Source organism: Bidens hawaiensis, unplaced genomic scaffold (genome assembly GCF_021521415.1).
Source record: "Bidens hawaiensis isolate Kalapana, Puna unplaced genomic scaffold, B.hawaiensis_p1.1 tig00012834_1, whole genome shotgun sequence".
NCBI lineage: Eukaryota > Viridiplantae > Streptophyta > Magnoliopsida > Asterales > Asteraceae > Bidens > Bidens hawaiensis.
The window spans coordinates 408,621-426,137 of NW_027492070.1; the positions used below are offsets into that span (position 1 = coordinate 408,621).

The following is a 17,517-nucleotide window of genomic DNA, read 5'->3' on the forward strand; positions in this document are numbered from 1 at the left end:
AAGCCGGGAACAATCCCGCACAAAGGCGGGAGGGGGAATACTCCCGCCCAAAAGCCAGTCCGTACGATACGGGAAGATCTTTTGCACTGTACCTGACGAGGTATGGGCAAAAGATCTGACTAAAGATACGACAGCTTATTGACAAAAGTATGGCGAGCAGCATGCTCTTGTACTGTATGTCACTATTAGCCGCTGCCTACTCACCAACTCCTGTCATACCACGTGCATAGCCGGCAGTTGGTGGAAAGGAATAGTACACAGCAGGCCTGGTCACTATCAGCCGCTGCCTACCCACCAACTACCAGCAGGGCACGTGCGTAGGCCACAGTTGGTAGAACAGGAATACTATTCAGCCGGCCACACCTCCTTGGAAACCTACCTTCGGCTATAAATACCCCAAATGGTATGATCATCTCATCTTATCACATTATCATCATATTATACCTGATATCTGCTCTAGCAATCTCTTAATATACATTTATATTCAAGAGCAATCTAGTCTGATTCTCACGCCGGAGGGTGGTCACAAGGAGGAACCCCCCCTTCTCAGTGACGAGCTCACGGTGTCTGTTTTGCAGGTTATCAGAAGAACCATCTTTGCCGGGTCTAACCCCTCGTGGGAAACACCTATCTAACCCCCAGGTTATCCGTAATCTGCCCGGGGTCCGGTTAGTGTTTCTTCAGGTAACCAAAAGCTACTTGAAATATAATACGTAGTGTGCGTATATATATATATATATAAACATATGATAAGTTATATATTACAATGATTATATATTTGGCTAGTTGCTATGAACACTGGACTCTAACCAAACATTAGTTTATAACTATAGTTAATAAAAATCAAACACCCAATATTCATAAGAAGTCATGCATGGCTTAAGAATTGCAAAAAAATACACACGCCATTTTACTAAATAATCATAACTTTAAAATACTAAAGTTCTTCTTCACCAAAATGATAAAATTAGAAGATTAGTCTATGAATACTTCTTGATCTCGAAGATGGAAGACGACGTATCGAACGACTGAGATGTAAATATAAAGCAATTAAGAATGGCTCTCGGAGTCTCGATGCTCTGCATGAGGGATGCTCACCAACAAACCTATATAATTTGATTTTGCTGTTAGTTATCCATATATATATATATATATATATATATATATATATATATTTTCTCATTATATAAAAACATAGATATTACATCAACATAGCAGGTAGGCGGGCTATCCATATATTTAAAAGCTTTACTTATTACATACAAATGTCAATGCTATATATACATATAAAAAGATATTGAACTAATTACTTGTCCATTTTTGTTTTACTTGTAAACTTATTTATATATATTATCATATGTAGGAAATATACCTACACATCTATATGCACATAACCTCTATACATATATATATATATATGTTACAATTATGTAAATGCCTATAGTTTACTTTTTATCCATCGTATGTTATTTTTAAACTCTTTCTTCTAACAAAAAAAATATCCATATATGTTAATTATATGCATAAAATATATTATATATCTATTTCCATTTCAAAAAATGGACCATCATGGCTCATCAACTCAAGTTATCACTTCAGTACCCCTTCAACTCCCCACCCCTCTATAAATACATCATCTTCAAAACTTACGTACACAATAAAAAAACAAACAAACACCAAAAGAAAGAATAATGACATCAGGGCAGGCGCGGGAGACGACAACTGGCGGTGGTGGTGGTGGTGGAAGCAGGTGGTCTCCAACGCCGGAGCAGGTGATGATGCTAGAGGGAATGTATAGAGGCGGCCTAAAAACACCAACGGCAACTCAGATACAACAAATCACCGCAAGATTGTCGATTTACGGCAGAATTCAAGGCAAAAATGTGTTCTACTGGTTTCAGAATCATAAGGCTCGTGACCGTCAAAAGCTTAGAAAGAAATTGATGGTGTCGTATCAGCAACACCGTCTTTATCCTGTTCATGATCATACGTTTCTTCCTATTCATCAGGTATTACATGATATATTTGAAAACATTTAATTCCTTATCATGTTTTGTATGTGTTTTCATGCATGCATATTGTATATAAAACGTCTATACCTTTAAAAGGTGGCCAAATTTTCAAGCTTCTACACACACACATGGTCGAGATACTGTACAATAATGTCTTAACGTACGATAGGTACGCGAGACGCTCAAAGGCAAAAAACAAGGCAAAAAAAATACTAAAACACTCAAAAAACGCTAAGCCGGAACCTAAAACGCTTAGTCAAAACTAAAACGCTCAAAAACGTGTTTCGCGAAAAAAGTAAAAAATTGATCCATTAACGATCCAAAACTGTTTTTTTCGGTGAATCGATGATTAATGGGTATGTATTGATGATTCCGAAATGCTGGGATATGATTTCATGAATCGATTCGTGAAAAAAAGGATTCGCGTACCTATTGTACGTTCAACTATTATTGTATTGGATCTTTTGCCTATATATACATACGTATATATATATATGTATATTTGTGTATGTGTATGTATATGTGTATATACACATAACATAGAAAAGCTTTTATGAAATTTTAATTTGGATATATACTGAGAAGATGATAATTTTTCAACGCCGTCTTTTATATATTTGTTACTTTTTTTTTGTCACCTACGTGATTTGAACTCAAGACAAAACATTATCTAACTCTTTAATACAATTAGGCAATAGTTAACGTCTCTCTTAAGTATTCACTCATTCATGCTTGTTTGGTGGTTTAAATTTTGAAATACTTTTTTAGTTAAATTTTTTGATAGTGAAAAGTGATATCAATATATATTACATAAGAGCAAAAACAAAGAAATTAGTGAGATCAGGTGAGGTGACTGAACTATAATTTTATTTCAAGAAAAGAAATGGAACACCCTCCTGTCTAATGTTTGAACTTGGTGGCGACTGGCGATGTACGTAGGATTTTTATCTTTGAGTTTTTTTTATAGAATTGATGATAGAGAGCCTCCGGTGGCTCTTATACCATCTACGATGGCATCAATTGATTATCATCGAATAATGTATAACAATATATAGAGTGATGTGCAAACCCAAGATACCTCTTATATATACAGGCTCGTAATAATAAACCTGATATTCACTACGCCTATGATCGATCATATATATGCTTTTTATGCATTAACATTGAATACCAGCCTATTACGAGTTTATTACTATTTAAAGTGTGAGTTAAAATCCTAAATTTCCCTAACAATTTCGTGTGTAATGTGTGAATAGGTTACTGCTGGAGTTGAATATTCACCAAAATGCAACCCAATGATCAACAATTGGAAGGTTGATCAACTCATGTGTGATTGCCAACAAATGACAATGATGATGGATCATCCATATTGCACAAAAGAACCACCAAAAACCCTACAACTCTTCCCACTCACCAACACAGATCTCAAAGAAGCTGATGATCAATCCACCACCTCCAAGTCACCTTAATTAATCTACTTTGACTCACAATTCTTGATCATATAATAATATATACTTAATGATGAAAATCAGTTAAGCTCATCTAGGGTAGGGTCATGATATTATTATATTTATAAGTTATGTGTTTCTGTATTAATGTCACTTGGTCTTATAAAGTTATAATAAACTATAAACTATAGCATTGAATATGTTTTTGTAGATGGGATTGAAGTGTCTATTTCATATTAATCCTGGACTGGAGTATTCAGTGGTCGGGATTGGAGCGTGTGTGTGTGTGTTGTGTTTCATAGTTAAGACACAATAAACATGACAATTAGGAGACGTGTAGTACTTTATGTTTTGCATAGACATGTCGTTACTAAGTCAGTATTAATTACTTGGCTTACAAGACAGACAGCAGCAAAGCAAAGTAATTGTAGTTGATGCAAATGCAACCCTACGTACAGTCCATTTAAAATGTTTTATTTTGAAGTAAAGTATAATATTTAAAATATTTGAATAGGTGCTTAAAGATGTTTCAAAAATATATATACATGTAAACATGGGTTACTTTTTAAAATATTTATTTTTTTATTACTATTATCATTAAAACAAAATTAAAATAATAACAATAAACTATCGACTCATTATTCATAAAAAACAATTAGTACTATACCGTATACGTATATGTTCTTTTTATTGTTGTAATTAGCCTTCTTGTTCTCCTTTTTCAGTTGCCTGCAATATTTTATTGTGTGCCCTTTTTTACCACAATGATGACACTCATATTCTTCAAACTTTCATTTGGACTTACTGCGGTGCTTTGCTCTATTACTCGGACCTCTGCTATGGCTTCTCCCCCTACTTTCGGTAACCAAGGCATCTGACTGTGAAAAGGAACCTTGTGACTTTCTTCTCATCTCTTCATTTATAATATTACCTTTAGCCAATTCCATAGTAATAATACCGTTAGTTGCGTCCATACCAAACACATTTCATGCCAAACACATTTCATGCACTTAAGTATGGTCGTAAAATGAGTTCTAAGCTAGATGAGATTACGACCAAATTGCGTGATCTAGTTGAGGAGAAAAATCTTTTGGGTTTGAGTCATATTAATGTTGAAAGTTCAAACAGAGTAATTAGTAGACGGATGAACGAAACTTCCTTCACTTGTTGAATATGAAATTATAGGGCGAGAAGGTGATAAAGAGTCATTGTTAGGGAAGTTGTTCGGTAGTGAATATTCAAGCAGCCAGACTCGTCAAAAAGTTAACGTCGTGTCCATAGTTGGTCTGGGTGGGATTGGCAAAACCACTCTTGCCCAACTTCTGTATAATGATGAGAAAGTGAAAAAATATTTTAAACTCAAGGTATGGGTTTGTGTTTCGGATGAGTTTGATGTATTAAACATTACCAAGGCCATTTGTCAAGCAGTAGGAGCAAGGAATCAAGATTCAGCTAATCTAAATCTTCTTCAGGAGGCCCTTAAAGAAAAACTCTCAAAGAAGAGGTTCCTACTTGTTCTAGACGATGTCTGGAATGAAAATTACAGCGATTGGGAACTCCTCCAACGGCCTTTTACTGAATGGGCTCCTGGGAGTAAAGTTCTTGTAGCAACACGGAAGATGATGGTTGCATCTGTTATGGAATCTGTTCAAACATACCCTCTCAAGCTTTTGTCGGATGACGAAGCTATGTCTTTATTTGCTCAGCATGCATCGGGTGAGCAAAACTTTGATGTGAATCGAACGCTTCAATTGCATGGTGAAGATATCATCAAGAAATGTGGTAGATTGCCTTTGGCTTTGAGAACACTTGGGAGGGTATTTAGAACAAAATCCAGTTATGAAGAATGGGAGGAGCTGTTGAATAGTGAGATATGGAATTTAGATAAAAGTAATGAGATCCTTCCAGCTCTAAGGCTGAGTTACTATGATCTCCCACCGCCTTTGAAGCAAATCTTTGCGTATTCTTGCTTATTCCCTAAGGATTATACATTTGACAAGGATGAACTAATCATGTTGTGGATGGCTGAAGGGTTTTTGGATAAGCCAAATAGAGATAAACCATTTGAGATTTTAGGTGGTGAGTATTTTGAAGAATTAGTGTTGAGGTCATTTTTTCAGCATTCCACTAAGTTTAAGTCACAATATACAATGCATGATCTGATAAGTGACTTGGCAACGAGTGTTGCTGGAGAGTTCTTTCTTCTGTTGGATGATAAGATGGATGCTTATGATGGGAATAAAGCTTTGGAGAGGCTCCACCACATTTCACTCATGAATAAAATATATGAAGCATACAAAAACTTCAAGACACTAAAGAGAACTAGACGAGTGAGAACGCTCTTAGCCATGTCGGCAAGACCGTTACGTTATCAAGAAAGCTTTTTCATATCAAACAAGATTCTTATAGAACTAATTCCTCAACTACAATTGCTAAGAGTATTAAGTCTAGCTAATTATAAAATTACAGAGATACCAAAATCCATTGGTAGTCTTAAGCATATGCGGTACCTGAATTTCTCCGGCACTAGTATCACATGTTTACCTGAACAAGTTGGCGACCTTCATAATCTACAGAGCTTGTTATTGTGTCAATGTTATGAGCTATCTAGCTTGCCAAATAGTATTGTAAAGTTAATAAACCTACGACATCTTGACATCACTGATACTCCAAATTTAAAGAAGATGCCATCAGGACTTGGTGGGTTGACGGGTCTACAAACTCTATCCAGAGTCATTATTGGAGGAACTGGTGAGTGTAGATTGTCCGACCTGAAGGACCTAGTGCATCTTCGGGGTACGCTTTCCATTGAAGGGATGCACAATGTGAAAGATGCATTCCATGCAAAGGAGGCAAACTTACAACAAAAGAAGGGAATTTGTGTTTTGAAGATGAAATGGAGTGATGTTTTTGATGAAGCTCAGAACGAAAAAACTGAATATAACGTGTTTGAAGGGTTAAGACCCATCGAGAAGTTGACAAGCCTCGAGATTGCGTACTATATAGGAACAAAGTTTCCTAGTTGGGTAGGGGATTCTTCATTTGTTTGGTTAACCCAGCTAACATTACGTAGTTGTAGAAGATGTGCATGTTTACCAACACTTGGACATCTACCTTCACTTCAAAAGTTGTTTGTTGAATGCATGGATAGGATGAAGAGTATGGGTTGCGAGTTTCTCCGACCTTCTAATTCTTTGCAAGATGTTGCATTCCATCGCTTGAAGTTTTGGAATTTAAAGATATGAAGGGCTGGAAGGAATGGTCAACTAGTGGTGGTGACATAGCTGGAGTGTTTTCTCGTCTTCGAGAGATGTCTATAGTAGATTGTCCAAAGCTAAATGTAGTGGCAATTGACTTAATACCGTGTGTTGGGGTTTTACATGTAGAAGGATGTTCTTTAGCGGTGTTAAGAAGTATGGTCGGTGTGTCTTCTTCAATTGCTAGATTGACAATGAAGAAAATTAAAGGACTTACTCAGCTCCACGGAGAAGTTTTAGAGCATCTTAAGGCAATTGAAGATTTAAAAATTTCCATGTGTGATGAACTCGTTAATTTGTGGGAATCAGAGGCGGCGACATATGCGATTCTTGTGAATTTAAAGAGGTTGGAGCTAACTGAGTGTAAAAACTTGGTAAAATTGGGAGAGAAAGAGGCGAACCTGGTGATTAGAGTAGAATCTTTTAAAGAAGTGAGTATCGAGGACTGTCCGAGACTAGAGAGTTACAACTGTCCCAATAGTATTGAGAAGTTGACAATAAAGGATTGCGTTTCAATTACATCCTTGACCTTCCCAACAATGGACGGCCTTCCAACCACTTTGAAGTCTCTTCAAATTTGGAATTGTTTTAATGTGGAGGTAAATTTGCTTCTCATGCCATCACTTGAACATCTTTGGATTTATGACATAAGAAATCTGAGGTTGTTTCCTGAAGGATGCTTAGTTCATCTCACCACATTGCAAATTTACGATTGTGATAAGATAGAATCCATTCCTGATAATGGTTATGGTTTTCTTCCATGTCTTTGCTTGAGAAACCTTATGATCAATAATTGCGAGAATCTGAAGTCATTTCCTCATGAGCATTTACAAAGTCTCACATCTTTGAAAAGAATTGAAATATATAAATGTCCAAGTTTGGATGAGTCCTTCCCATGTGGTGTGTGGCCTCCTAATTTAACTACTTTAAAGATAGGAGAGTTAAAGAAGCCCGTTTCAAAGTGGGGGCTGCAGAATTTCCCAACCTCACTTGTTTCGCTATGGTTAGATGGTGATGGTGAAAATGACTCAGGAGTGGTTTCATTTGCCAACCTCACTTTTCTTCTTCCTTCATCTCTCACTCAATTACATATCTATTATTTTAAGGAGTTGGAATCAGTTTCAGATGGCCTGCAACACCTCACCTCCCTTCAACATCTTTCTATTTACGGATGCCCAAAGCTAAGAGATCTGACAGAGACACTACTGCCTTCACTTTCAAGTTTGACATTGTATAAGATTTCCCGAGAATTGAGAAAAAAGTGAAATGATAGCCATCTAGACGGTGCATTAACATATTCTTATAATCAACACCAAACAGTAAATGTAAAAACAAACTAATTTTGATGCTCTAAATTAGCAAATACTCATAGCAACACCATTACATAGTACAAACTCTTACAATAAACATATGAAGCAAAAACAACCAAGATTCAAAATCCTAAATTTGAATCTAGAAATAAAATGGTAATTTGTACATATGTTTTATGTATAATTTTATGTATCTCAATTAATAGCTGCAAGTGGAAGTCTAGACTCCACATGCTTCACATCTCCATTCGGCTTCAATGAAGATTTTGAATCCCAGTATTGTTTGAGTAGTTCTTCAAACGACGGCGTTTGTAGTTCCTCAATTGATCTCATGGTTGGTAGATTGAATGCCCTCTTTTTTGGTGTTGAACATGAAGGTTCATCAACCTTATTAACATAACAAAAATAATATTAAGACATTAGAAATAAAGTACTAGATTAGCTTTTAAATAATATACTTTTCTAAATCATATATCTCAATCATGTCGAATTGACGGGTTGAACTAGTAAACCAGGGCTCAATTTTATATATTTTTCAATTATAAATTTTATATCCAACAAAATGTTATTATATAGTTATTATTTACCATAATTTTATATATAATAAAAATTATTATATAAATATATACTTTATACACTAAATAAAATTAATTAAAAAAACTCATTTAGGCTAGCGAGCCATCTCGTGCTCGATGAGTGAAGCTCAGGCTCATTTATTAAACAAACTTATATTAAGGCTCGAGACGCTCAGCTTGATTCAAGCTTTTAACGAGCCAACCTTGAGTAGCTCACGAGCCGGCTTGGCTCGTTTACTCTCTCACATACTTAAATCATGTAACTCGAACATTTATCTAAACGTGTCACACATGGTTAAACGGGTTAGATATACCAACCAAAAACGTGATTAGTTTCATGGCATGCCGAGGCGGAAATGGCAAAAGGTAAAATTTCACAATACTAAGTTAAGGTAAAATGAGAAAACTAACCGTGTAGTCATTTAATAAAGTTTTTCCAGCATTTTCTGTAATCTCTATGATCTTATGATAGTGTCTGCCCTTCAGTTCCCTTAATTCTCCACAACATGGAACAATGATGGAATCAAGATTTTCACGGGCATCATGGTCCAGTTGTAACGAATCTGCAATTGATTTTTGTCAATAAAGTAAAAAAGTTAGAAACATAGTAAAAAAATTAAAAACACATTGATAGATAACTTATTCACATGCAAAGTAAAATAAGAAATGCTTACGGTCGATTGATGAAAGTAAGTTTTTGCTTGCAATGTTTGTGTCGTCGAGTGCAGATGACACAGAAGCTGAATACCGTGCACGCAAGATTTGATTAGCTTCCAATCCTCCCCTAAAAAAGTGAAAAAGCAGTTATTTTTCTGCATTTTGTTAATGATATTTTCAACCGAAGTCATAAATAGTTACTGTATTATAAAACTATACTTTTAAAACAATAATATAATTTCTCCAAGGACTTGTATGCATTTAGGTACACAGTACATGACTTTGACTATATTATTAAAATAATAATATGAAGCTGTAAATTTCTTTTACCTAACTATTTGATCCACATATGCAACATTGCTCTTCTCTAAACTGATCAAAGATTCCTGTGCGCTATTCCATTGTTGTGACCCCATTTTTGTCTTGTGCAAACTGTAACATTTAATAAAAGTCAATAGTATTGACCATATAAAGAAGCATGTTTAAAAGAAAAATAAACCAGCATATTAAACACATACCAATTTTGAAGAACCTCATCGAGGTCTATATTTCCACTTTCAACAGCTGCAGTGTCTTCAAGATAGTGGATTTCAGCCTTTTTGGTGTAACCTATCCACTCATTCCTTATACAAGAGCTTGAATCTTTCATGGTTGACATTTCTTGGTCAAATCTTTTAGCTTTGCTAGCTGCACTCTCCCGTAGGCCATCAACCGCTGTTCTAACCTGTATAATATGATTAGCATAACTATAAGTATAAAGAAATTATACTCTCAATTGTCTGTAATAAGAAAACAGAGTTGACTAAAACTTGATAGAAAGGAAATGGTCAAACGGGTAAAAAGTCGCACGAGTGTAATTTTGATGCATAAGAGTATAAAAAATCTTACAAGTACATCATTTTATTAAAGATTAGATTAAATATACATTTTTGTAATTAATTTGTAAAACTAAATTTTCACAGAAAGTATAAAAATTTTGGACAAACGTTTTGGGTCAAGTGCATTTTGACGTGACCCCGAATGTATAAACTCTTTCTTTTTGAAAGTTTAATTTTTTGGATAAGGGTTTTGGGTCAACCAGCCATGTTCAAAATCATGACCCAACCCGCCCATTTTTCCAACTTTAGTGTTGTACTTGTTCATACCAGTTCTTTCTTCCTAGCATTTGAAACCGCAAACAATTCTGCAACTTTCTCCAGAAGTTGTTTTTCTTCAATTGCAGCACATTCCTGAAAAAATTAAAATAGAATGAGAAGACCAAATCATGTTTCAAGAACAAACCAAAAGTAAAACACAACTTTTATTACCTCAAACTTTCTTTCAAGTTCAAACAGTTTTTGGTCATTAACCGTCTGGCCCTCTTCAACAATTTTGATCAATTTTGTTGCATGCTCATCTAAAGTGTCAAAGAAGTTCATAGTAGTCTTAGATATTGTTCTTGATGTTTCCACAGCTCTAGAATGTGCCTGCATATCACATGTAAAAAGTGACATTACTAAAAGTACCAAAAAGTATTATGTTTAACTTGTTATATATCTAACCTCTCGTTGTTGTTGTGCAAATGCGGTTAGTTTATTTTCCTGGCTGTAGAGAACGCTCTCAAGATCACCAAGCAGTTTTTCAGCTTCTGATGCAATACCCTTGAAAAGCTGGAAATGAAACAGAAGCTAACTTATGACATATTGATATAAATATTGCTTTTTTTTAATAAAAGGTAACATATATTATATTCATACCTCCCCAAGAGCGGAAGAGTTTTTGGAGACTTGAGAATTTAAAAGTCCGAAAGTTGACTGTGAATTCCCGTTAAGTTCATCGGCTATATCGTCTAAAGCTTTAATTCCAGAACCGTACATTGTTTTTAATTTCTCTAGGGCAGCTCGGAGTTCTTCAGTTGCCTACACAAATTTAAAATGCATGCATATTAGTGGCTCAAAAAGTTACAATAAACACAAGAGTGTATCATCATTGCTTGAAACATTCTTAAAAATTGTAATTGAATTACTTAGATAATTACTGAAATAATATAATTTTTTTAACTGTATCTGAGACCATAAATATTTATTAAAATTTTAAATTCATAGACACAATGTGTATTTTAAACGTATGAAACACCCTAATTCCTCTATTACTGAAATTATATAAAATATGTGTTAATCCTATTTGACACCCTAAATGTGTTAATCCTACTTGAAATTTATTAAAATTTTAAATTCATAGACACAATGTGTATTTTAAACGTATGAAACACCCTAATTCCTCTATTACTGAAATTATATAAAATATGTGTTAATCCTATTTGACACCCTAAATGTTTTTAAAAACTTGAAATTTTTAGGCAAAAGGTGTATTGGGTTAGCTTGACTTACTTTGTTATCTGGCTAAAATAATAATATATACCTCGGTCTTGGTGGATACAAAGGATTGCATGTCTTCCTCCATGCCTTTCAACTGTTGCTCTTGTTGTGTTACAGAAGCCGCGATAGTTTTATGCAAAGTGTCAAGTTGTTTGGTTAGTTGAGATTGAAACTGTTGGACAAGAATTCTGTTCTCATCTTCAATTTTGTCTTTGCGTTCTGTTTAAGTCAACATAATAAAGAAATAAGTGCCAGTTTTTGCACCATTCATGAAAGAATATTTATATATCACAAATTTAGAGTTTAAGGTTTGTACCAATCTTGGTGAATAGACGAGATACGTCTGATGCAGCATTCTCAAGCTCCCCACGGAGGTCAAATGCCCGGTCAAGAAGCGCCTTTTCTGTTAATATTAAAAAAAAGACCATTACTATAAAACTACTTTGACCTTTATTACAAACCATATTCTATCATTGTGTACAGGTAGCTATACAGGTGGGTCATGCAGGTTGTATGAAAGTAAAAATACACTTTTGAGTTTTGACCCGTTACAGATATAACAAAATCCAAGTTGACCAATTACAGATGTAACAAAATCCAAGTTGCCATATTGTTACTCTCCTAAATCATTAACTTACAACACAGCATTTAACATTGCTATGGATTATTAAAGGATTAAATAAAGTTTTGACTTACCAGATTTTAAAAGGTTGGAGATCAGATATTCTTTCTCTTTGATTGTTACATTTGCTTGCCTATGCTTTTCTTCAAGATCAAACAATGAATGTTCAGTTTCTTGGAGCTTTATCTGAAAGCAAATAAAAGTATGATTCTTTAATGTCAGAAAAATGAAAACATCATACCAAATAAAAAAGAAGAAAACATATCACACCTCTGTCTTCTCAAGCTTCTCAGTTAAATTTGCAGTTATTAATTGCTGAGAGTTATAAAGTTCCTGTAGCTCCATCATTTGCTATTTTACAGGCAGAAAACCAATATCAACAAATAATCTAAAAATAAAATAGAAATGGTAACAAATTTTATATCTTTTATATCTTTTATATATACCTTTCCCCTAGATTCATTATCAAGTTCCATGCGCTCTATTTTTTCAGCCATTGCCTGGATTAAGTTATAAAAAAATCACTAAACTTTCAATAAAAAGAACGATAATAAATGCTAATTGATGGAAAATTACCTTTTTCTCCTCTTCTTCCTGAAGATATCTGTCTTTTGGTATGTAAATCCCATTTTTCTCTCTAGCAGCATATACCTCTGGTCAACCAACAGTAACAGTATACATATTGTTAATTATGGGCTACCATACTGAGAGAGTTTATGAAGCAATGGGTAATAAGGTAATTTCACAACCTTGCTTAAGCCGTTCAATTTCAGAATACAGGTCCTTCATCATTGCGGATTTCATCATCTTCTGATTGATCTAAAACATCAAAACAAAAAGTTCAGTTATCAGTCATTACATGCTAAAAAGGCAGAAGCTTGTGAATTAATAAACAAATTGATGTAGCCAGCACTAACCTCGGGTTTGTTCTTGATATTTTTTGCGCGGTGAGCATAATCTAAAGTACTTAACGTCTCTTCCAATGAATGGATCGAAGGGGAGACTGTAGCAATTATGCATGTCTTTGTTTTCCCACCCAATGAGTCTCTCAGCAATCTCGTTAATTTACTATCCCTGTTGTTAAGAATGAAATATAAAGCATTTAGATGGTTCATCCAGATTTGTGTTTCAATAATAAATCAATTCGAAAAAATAACTAATAATACCTGTAAGGTATGTGTCCTGAACGCTCAACTAGCGTGTTTATGACTCTGCCAAGTGTAAGCAAGCTTTTGTTTATCTCACCAGCTTCCCTAGCTCTACCCTGTAACAATTGATTTCATGAAAATTTCTAATAAAGTGTTTTTATTCATTTATAATAGGGATAGTGTATATATTGATCACCCAAGTATTTGGTGGTTCTCATTTGAACACACCGCTAAATATATTTATATAAAACGTCCTTCAACATATAAAATGTGGAAATAACAAAGAGATTTAGCATGTTCAAAACAATTACGGCCTACTTTCATACCTCTTTCGCACCAGACCTCGAAATATTTTCTGAACCAGCAAGATCAACAAGGTTAAGCTTTCCACATCTAATAACCTCTTCACCCTCTGGGGTACGTTCCTTGATATGAATAGTGATAGAAAATATAGAATGCGAACGACTACTTTGTTTATTCATAAGCGTTTCTGCTGTACGTCTTTTAGCAGAACCTTTTTCCAATATTCTGTATATTTCATCAGCAGTTGAAACTATCTCGTCTTCTAAGCCTCTAACAAGCACACCCCCCTTTCCATCTTCCATTAATGCTATGGGTTTCTTGGACTTATCTTCGGGAAACTTTGAAGCTTCTTCAGGAGCTAAAAGATCAGTTATTTCTTCATTGTACAGCTCTAGAAATGTAACTTTCATACTGTATTCTGCATTTTGAGCTTCTAATATGTCAAATATTTGCCTAACTGCCCTGGGAATCACACCTGCGTCACTTGGGAATTCCCCATTCTGAACAAAAAAAAGACAGTTATTTTCTGATATAAAAACCGAAAAACATAAGGGGTTCGTGATTTCATTCAACTCTGGGGTAAAATATACCTTTTTTCGCCCTCCTCCTTCCATTGTGTAAGTTTTTCCAGTTCCTGTTTGCCCGTATGCAAATATAGTGCAGTTGTAGCCTTCAAGAACTTCAAAAACTATGGGAGATACTGCTGAATGATACAAGTCCCTTTGTTCGGATTTTGGACCAAATACCTATGGATATTGTATCAGATTAGCATACGAAACGACACCAGATTCAATTATTTTTCCCTATTAAGTATAGAGTAAAAGAAAACATATTGAACATTTAAAGGTACACTTTAAAACTCGTTTCTTCATTCTTCAAACAGTAAAGATAATTGCTTAAAGAGACATTTGATACTGATAAACATAAATGACATTAAATAAGTAAACACACCTTATCAAACATAAATGATCTATCAATCTGCTTGTTAGCTATGGTTTGAACTGCACATACTTCCCTCTTGTTTTCTGCACATGTAATCACCACTGGTGTGTGTAGTCTTTCTTCATCAGGATTCAGTGGTCTACACATTCAAAAACACCACAATAATACAACTTTTCATAGACTTAACATTCAAATTTTAGAATTATATTTATAATTTATGCTTGAAGACGAAAAAAGTACACACCTGCATCTCACAACAACCTGAACATTTACCCCCTTTTCTTTATCATGTTTTCCACTCATATTTCCTTCCACGTGTCGGAGTTCTCGTGCTGACTTGTCAATAGACCTCGGAGTCTGAGATGGTGAACTTGGAATCGTGTTTCCTCCCTTCTTCTCCATAACTTTACAATTAAGTCTTCAAATCAAGAAATTATTCTTTGAAAATTCTCTGAAAAATATCAAGCAATCAGTAAACCCAGGGTTAAGTAAAAAAAACTTTAATTTAACAAGAAATTTGATTATTAATAATCACTTCAAGGTCAGTTCACGAACAAATTAAAAACGATAAACACGCTTAAAAAGTGATTAATAATAAACACGCTTAAAAATGATAAACCGCTCGACTCACCGAGTCAACTCATTATTAGCTATGACAATCACATAAAATGCAGATGAAAACAGAAACTTAAACAAAAACGTCAACAATTCACCATTCGACTCACCGAGTCAACTCGTTCACAACCAGAACTATCCTTATAAAGTAAGCATTAGCTATCACAAATTCACAATCAGACAAAATGCAGACCAAAACAGAAACCTAAACAATAGCGTCAATAAATCGCCGATATATAATCAAATCTAATCAATAAATAACCACTCGATCAGAACAGTAATTAAAACAACAAATTGAACTGACAAATTCAAACAAAACCTAAAATCAGCTTCAAACTAGCAATACAAAACCGAGTCTCATCAATCAATAACCGCTCGGTCTTATTGAACTAATAAATTCAAACAAACGGCGTTAAATTAGCAATACATAACAGAATCTCATCAATTAACAACCACTCGATCACTATAACAGCATATTGAACTGATAAATTCAAACAAAATCTAAAATCTGCTTCAAACTAGCTACATATAACCGAATCGCATTATTCGCATCAATCAATAACCACTCGATCTGAACAGCTATCGAAAAAACAAGTTTAACTTAATTAATAGAAAACTCTAAAACAAAACCTAAAATCAGCTTCAAATTAGCAATAATATACAACCGAAACTCATAAATCAATGACTTCACAATCTGATTAGTGAAAACAACAATAAATTTAACTTATATTAGCAATGTATAACCGAATCTCATCAATCGACAACTGCTCGATTTGATTAGTGAACGTAACAACAAATTGAACAGATAAATTAACAAAAAAACCTAAAATCTGCTTCAAATTAGCAATATATAACAGAATCTCATCAATCGATAACTGCTCGATCTGATTAGTGAACGTAACAACAAATTGAACCGATAAATTAACAAAAAAAAAACTAAAATCAGCTTCAAACTAGCAATACATAACCGAATCTCATCAATCAATTACCGCTCGACCTTATTGAACTGATAAGTTGAAACAAACGGCGTTAACGTTAAATTAGCAATATACATTACCGAATCTCATCAATCAGTAACCGTTCGATCTGAATAAGTGATTATAACAGCAAATTGAACTGATAAACTCAAACAAACGGCGTTAAATTAGCAATTTACACAACCGAATCTCATCAATCAGTTACTGCTGGATCTGAATAAGTGAATGAAACAACTAATTGAAAGTGATAGATTAACAGATAACAATAAGTATACCTGAAATCGGCGTCAAAATGATGTTGAGTGAGTGAGAGTGTATCTATAATTAGGTTAAGATGTAGAGAGAGAAAGTTAAAATGAGAGAGTCCGTGAAGATGATGTGAGTATAATAATATTATGGCCGTTAGAAGGGTGTTTGAATCTTTGATTAAAGTTAGACAGACGGGGATATGTATATTTATATTTATATTTATAATTTAATTTATTTGTTGTTTATTATTATTTTGAGTTTTTAACCGTATGTGTTCAAAATAATATACGTTGGGAAACAAACAAATACTTGAAATTTATGGTGTAAAACGTGTGGGATTTAAAATTTTAAAATTCTTGTATTTTAATATTTTATAAGGAATGGATCTTTATACACGCCTTTCATATGTGTATAGGTTTGTACTGGTTGTATAGGTTTTAAGACGAGTCAGTTTGTTTCGAAAGTTGTCGTTTTATGTTTCTAGTGCTCAATACGAGGTGTATAAACACTTTTCTTAATAGCTGAAAGTTGTAGACGATGGGTGGTGTATCAGGCTCTATACGAGTTGTTGAAGAGCTATATGGCTTGTATTGAGTTATACGGGTCGTATAGGCTGCAAAAAGTTGTTTTTTATGTGTCCACTCTATAAATTTGCCAGTCATGTGTAGTCTATACGACTCGTATTGGCCTATATGGGTCGTATAACCATGTACAGTCACCATGGCCCATGGGAGTGGTGTATGAAAATCACATCCATATTTTAATATTTATTTGGAAAATTGGTTTTAAATAATCCCAACTATACCTTATTGGCAAATAACAGTCTCAACTTCACACTTGGCTGGTAGTGGTCCCAAAGAAAGGTGTATTTGGTCACAACGGTCCGCGACTAACAGAACCTTAACGTCGTTAGTTGCAGGTCGCCGGAAAAACGTTTTTGGCCTGAAAATCATATTTTTCGCGGAAAATCAATCTTTTGGACTGAAACCTCTTTGTAGCGTTAAATCAGGCCTTCATGAACATTTTTTTCGAGTAAAATCCTCAA

General features: G+C 34.4%; 2 protein-coding genes across 2 annotated transcripts in view; one reads left to right on the forward strand and one right to left on the reverse strand.

Annotated features, from left to right (window-relative positions):
• The window catches only part of LOC143542342 (putative disease resistance RPP13-like protein 1), a 39,095-nt gene extending 31,113 nt beyond the window's left edge, over nucleotides 1-7,982 (forward strand). The window contains exon 2 of the mRNA XM_077034950.1: nucleotides 7,379-7,982. Within this exon, the coding sequence (XP_076891065.1) occupies nucleotides 7,379-7,982 (604 nt within the window). The remainder of the gene's footprint in view (nucleotides 1-7,378) is intronic.
• A 4-nt stretch (nucleotides 7,983-7,986) lies between these two features.
• On the reverse strand, nucleotides 7,987-15,204 carry LOC143542371 (kinesin-like protein KIN-5D). Its single transcript, XM_077034971.1, has 22 exons — nucleotides 14,876-15,204; nucleotides 14,641-14,770; nucleotides 14,280-14,435; nucleotides 13,713-14,189; nucleotides 13,405-13,502; nucleotides 13,156-13,312; nucleotides 12,988-13,057; nucleotides 12,815-12,891; nucleotides 12,685-12,738; nucleotides 12,509-12,589; nucleotides 12,313-12,424; nucleotides 11,933-12,019; nucleotides 11,660-11,835; nucleotides 10,996-11,157; nucleotides 10,801-10,908; nucleotides 10,567-10,725; nucleotides 10,405-10,488; nucleotides 9,778-9,983; nucleotides 9,590-9,691; nucleotides 9,277-9,386; nucleotides 9,014-9,165; nucleotides 7,987-8,414 (listed from the first exon to the last, which is right to left on the reverse strand). Exons 1-22 carry the CDS (start codon nucleotides 15,031-15,033, stop codon nucleotides 8,223-8,225), a joined length of 3,108 nt encoding a protein of 1,035 aa, XP_076891086.1. The 5' UTR covers nucleotides 15,034-15,204; the 3' UTR covers nucleotides 7,987-8,222.
• Nucleotides 15,205-17,517: the final 2,313 nt, after the last annotated feature.

Bases quoted from the DNA above. Each gene is read 5' to 3' on its own strand.
- LOC143542371 (XM_077034971.1), bottom strand. From the start codon at position 15,033: ATGGAGAAGAAGGGAGGAAACACGATTCCAAGTTCACCATCTCAGACT. The intron at 13,503-13,712 runs GTATGAAAGTAG...CAATTGTTACAG, and splicing joins CGAGGTCTGGTGCGAAAGAG to GGTAGAGCTAGGGAAGCTGG. The intron at 13,058-13,155 runs GTTAGTGCTGGC...TTGATGTTTTAG, and splicing joins ATATCAAGAACAAACCCGAG to ATCAATCAGAAGATGATGAA.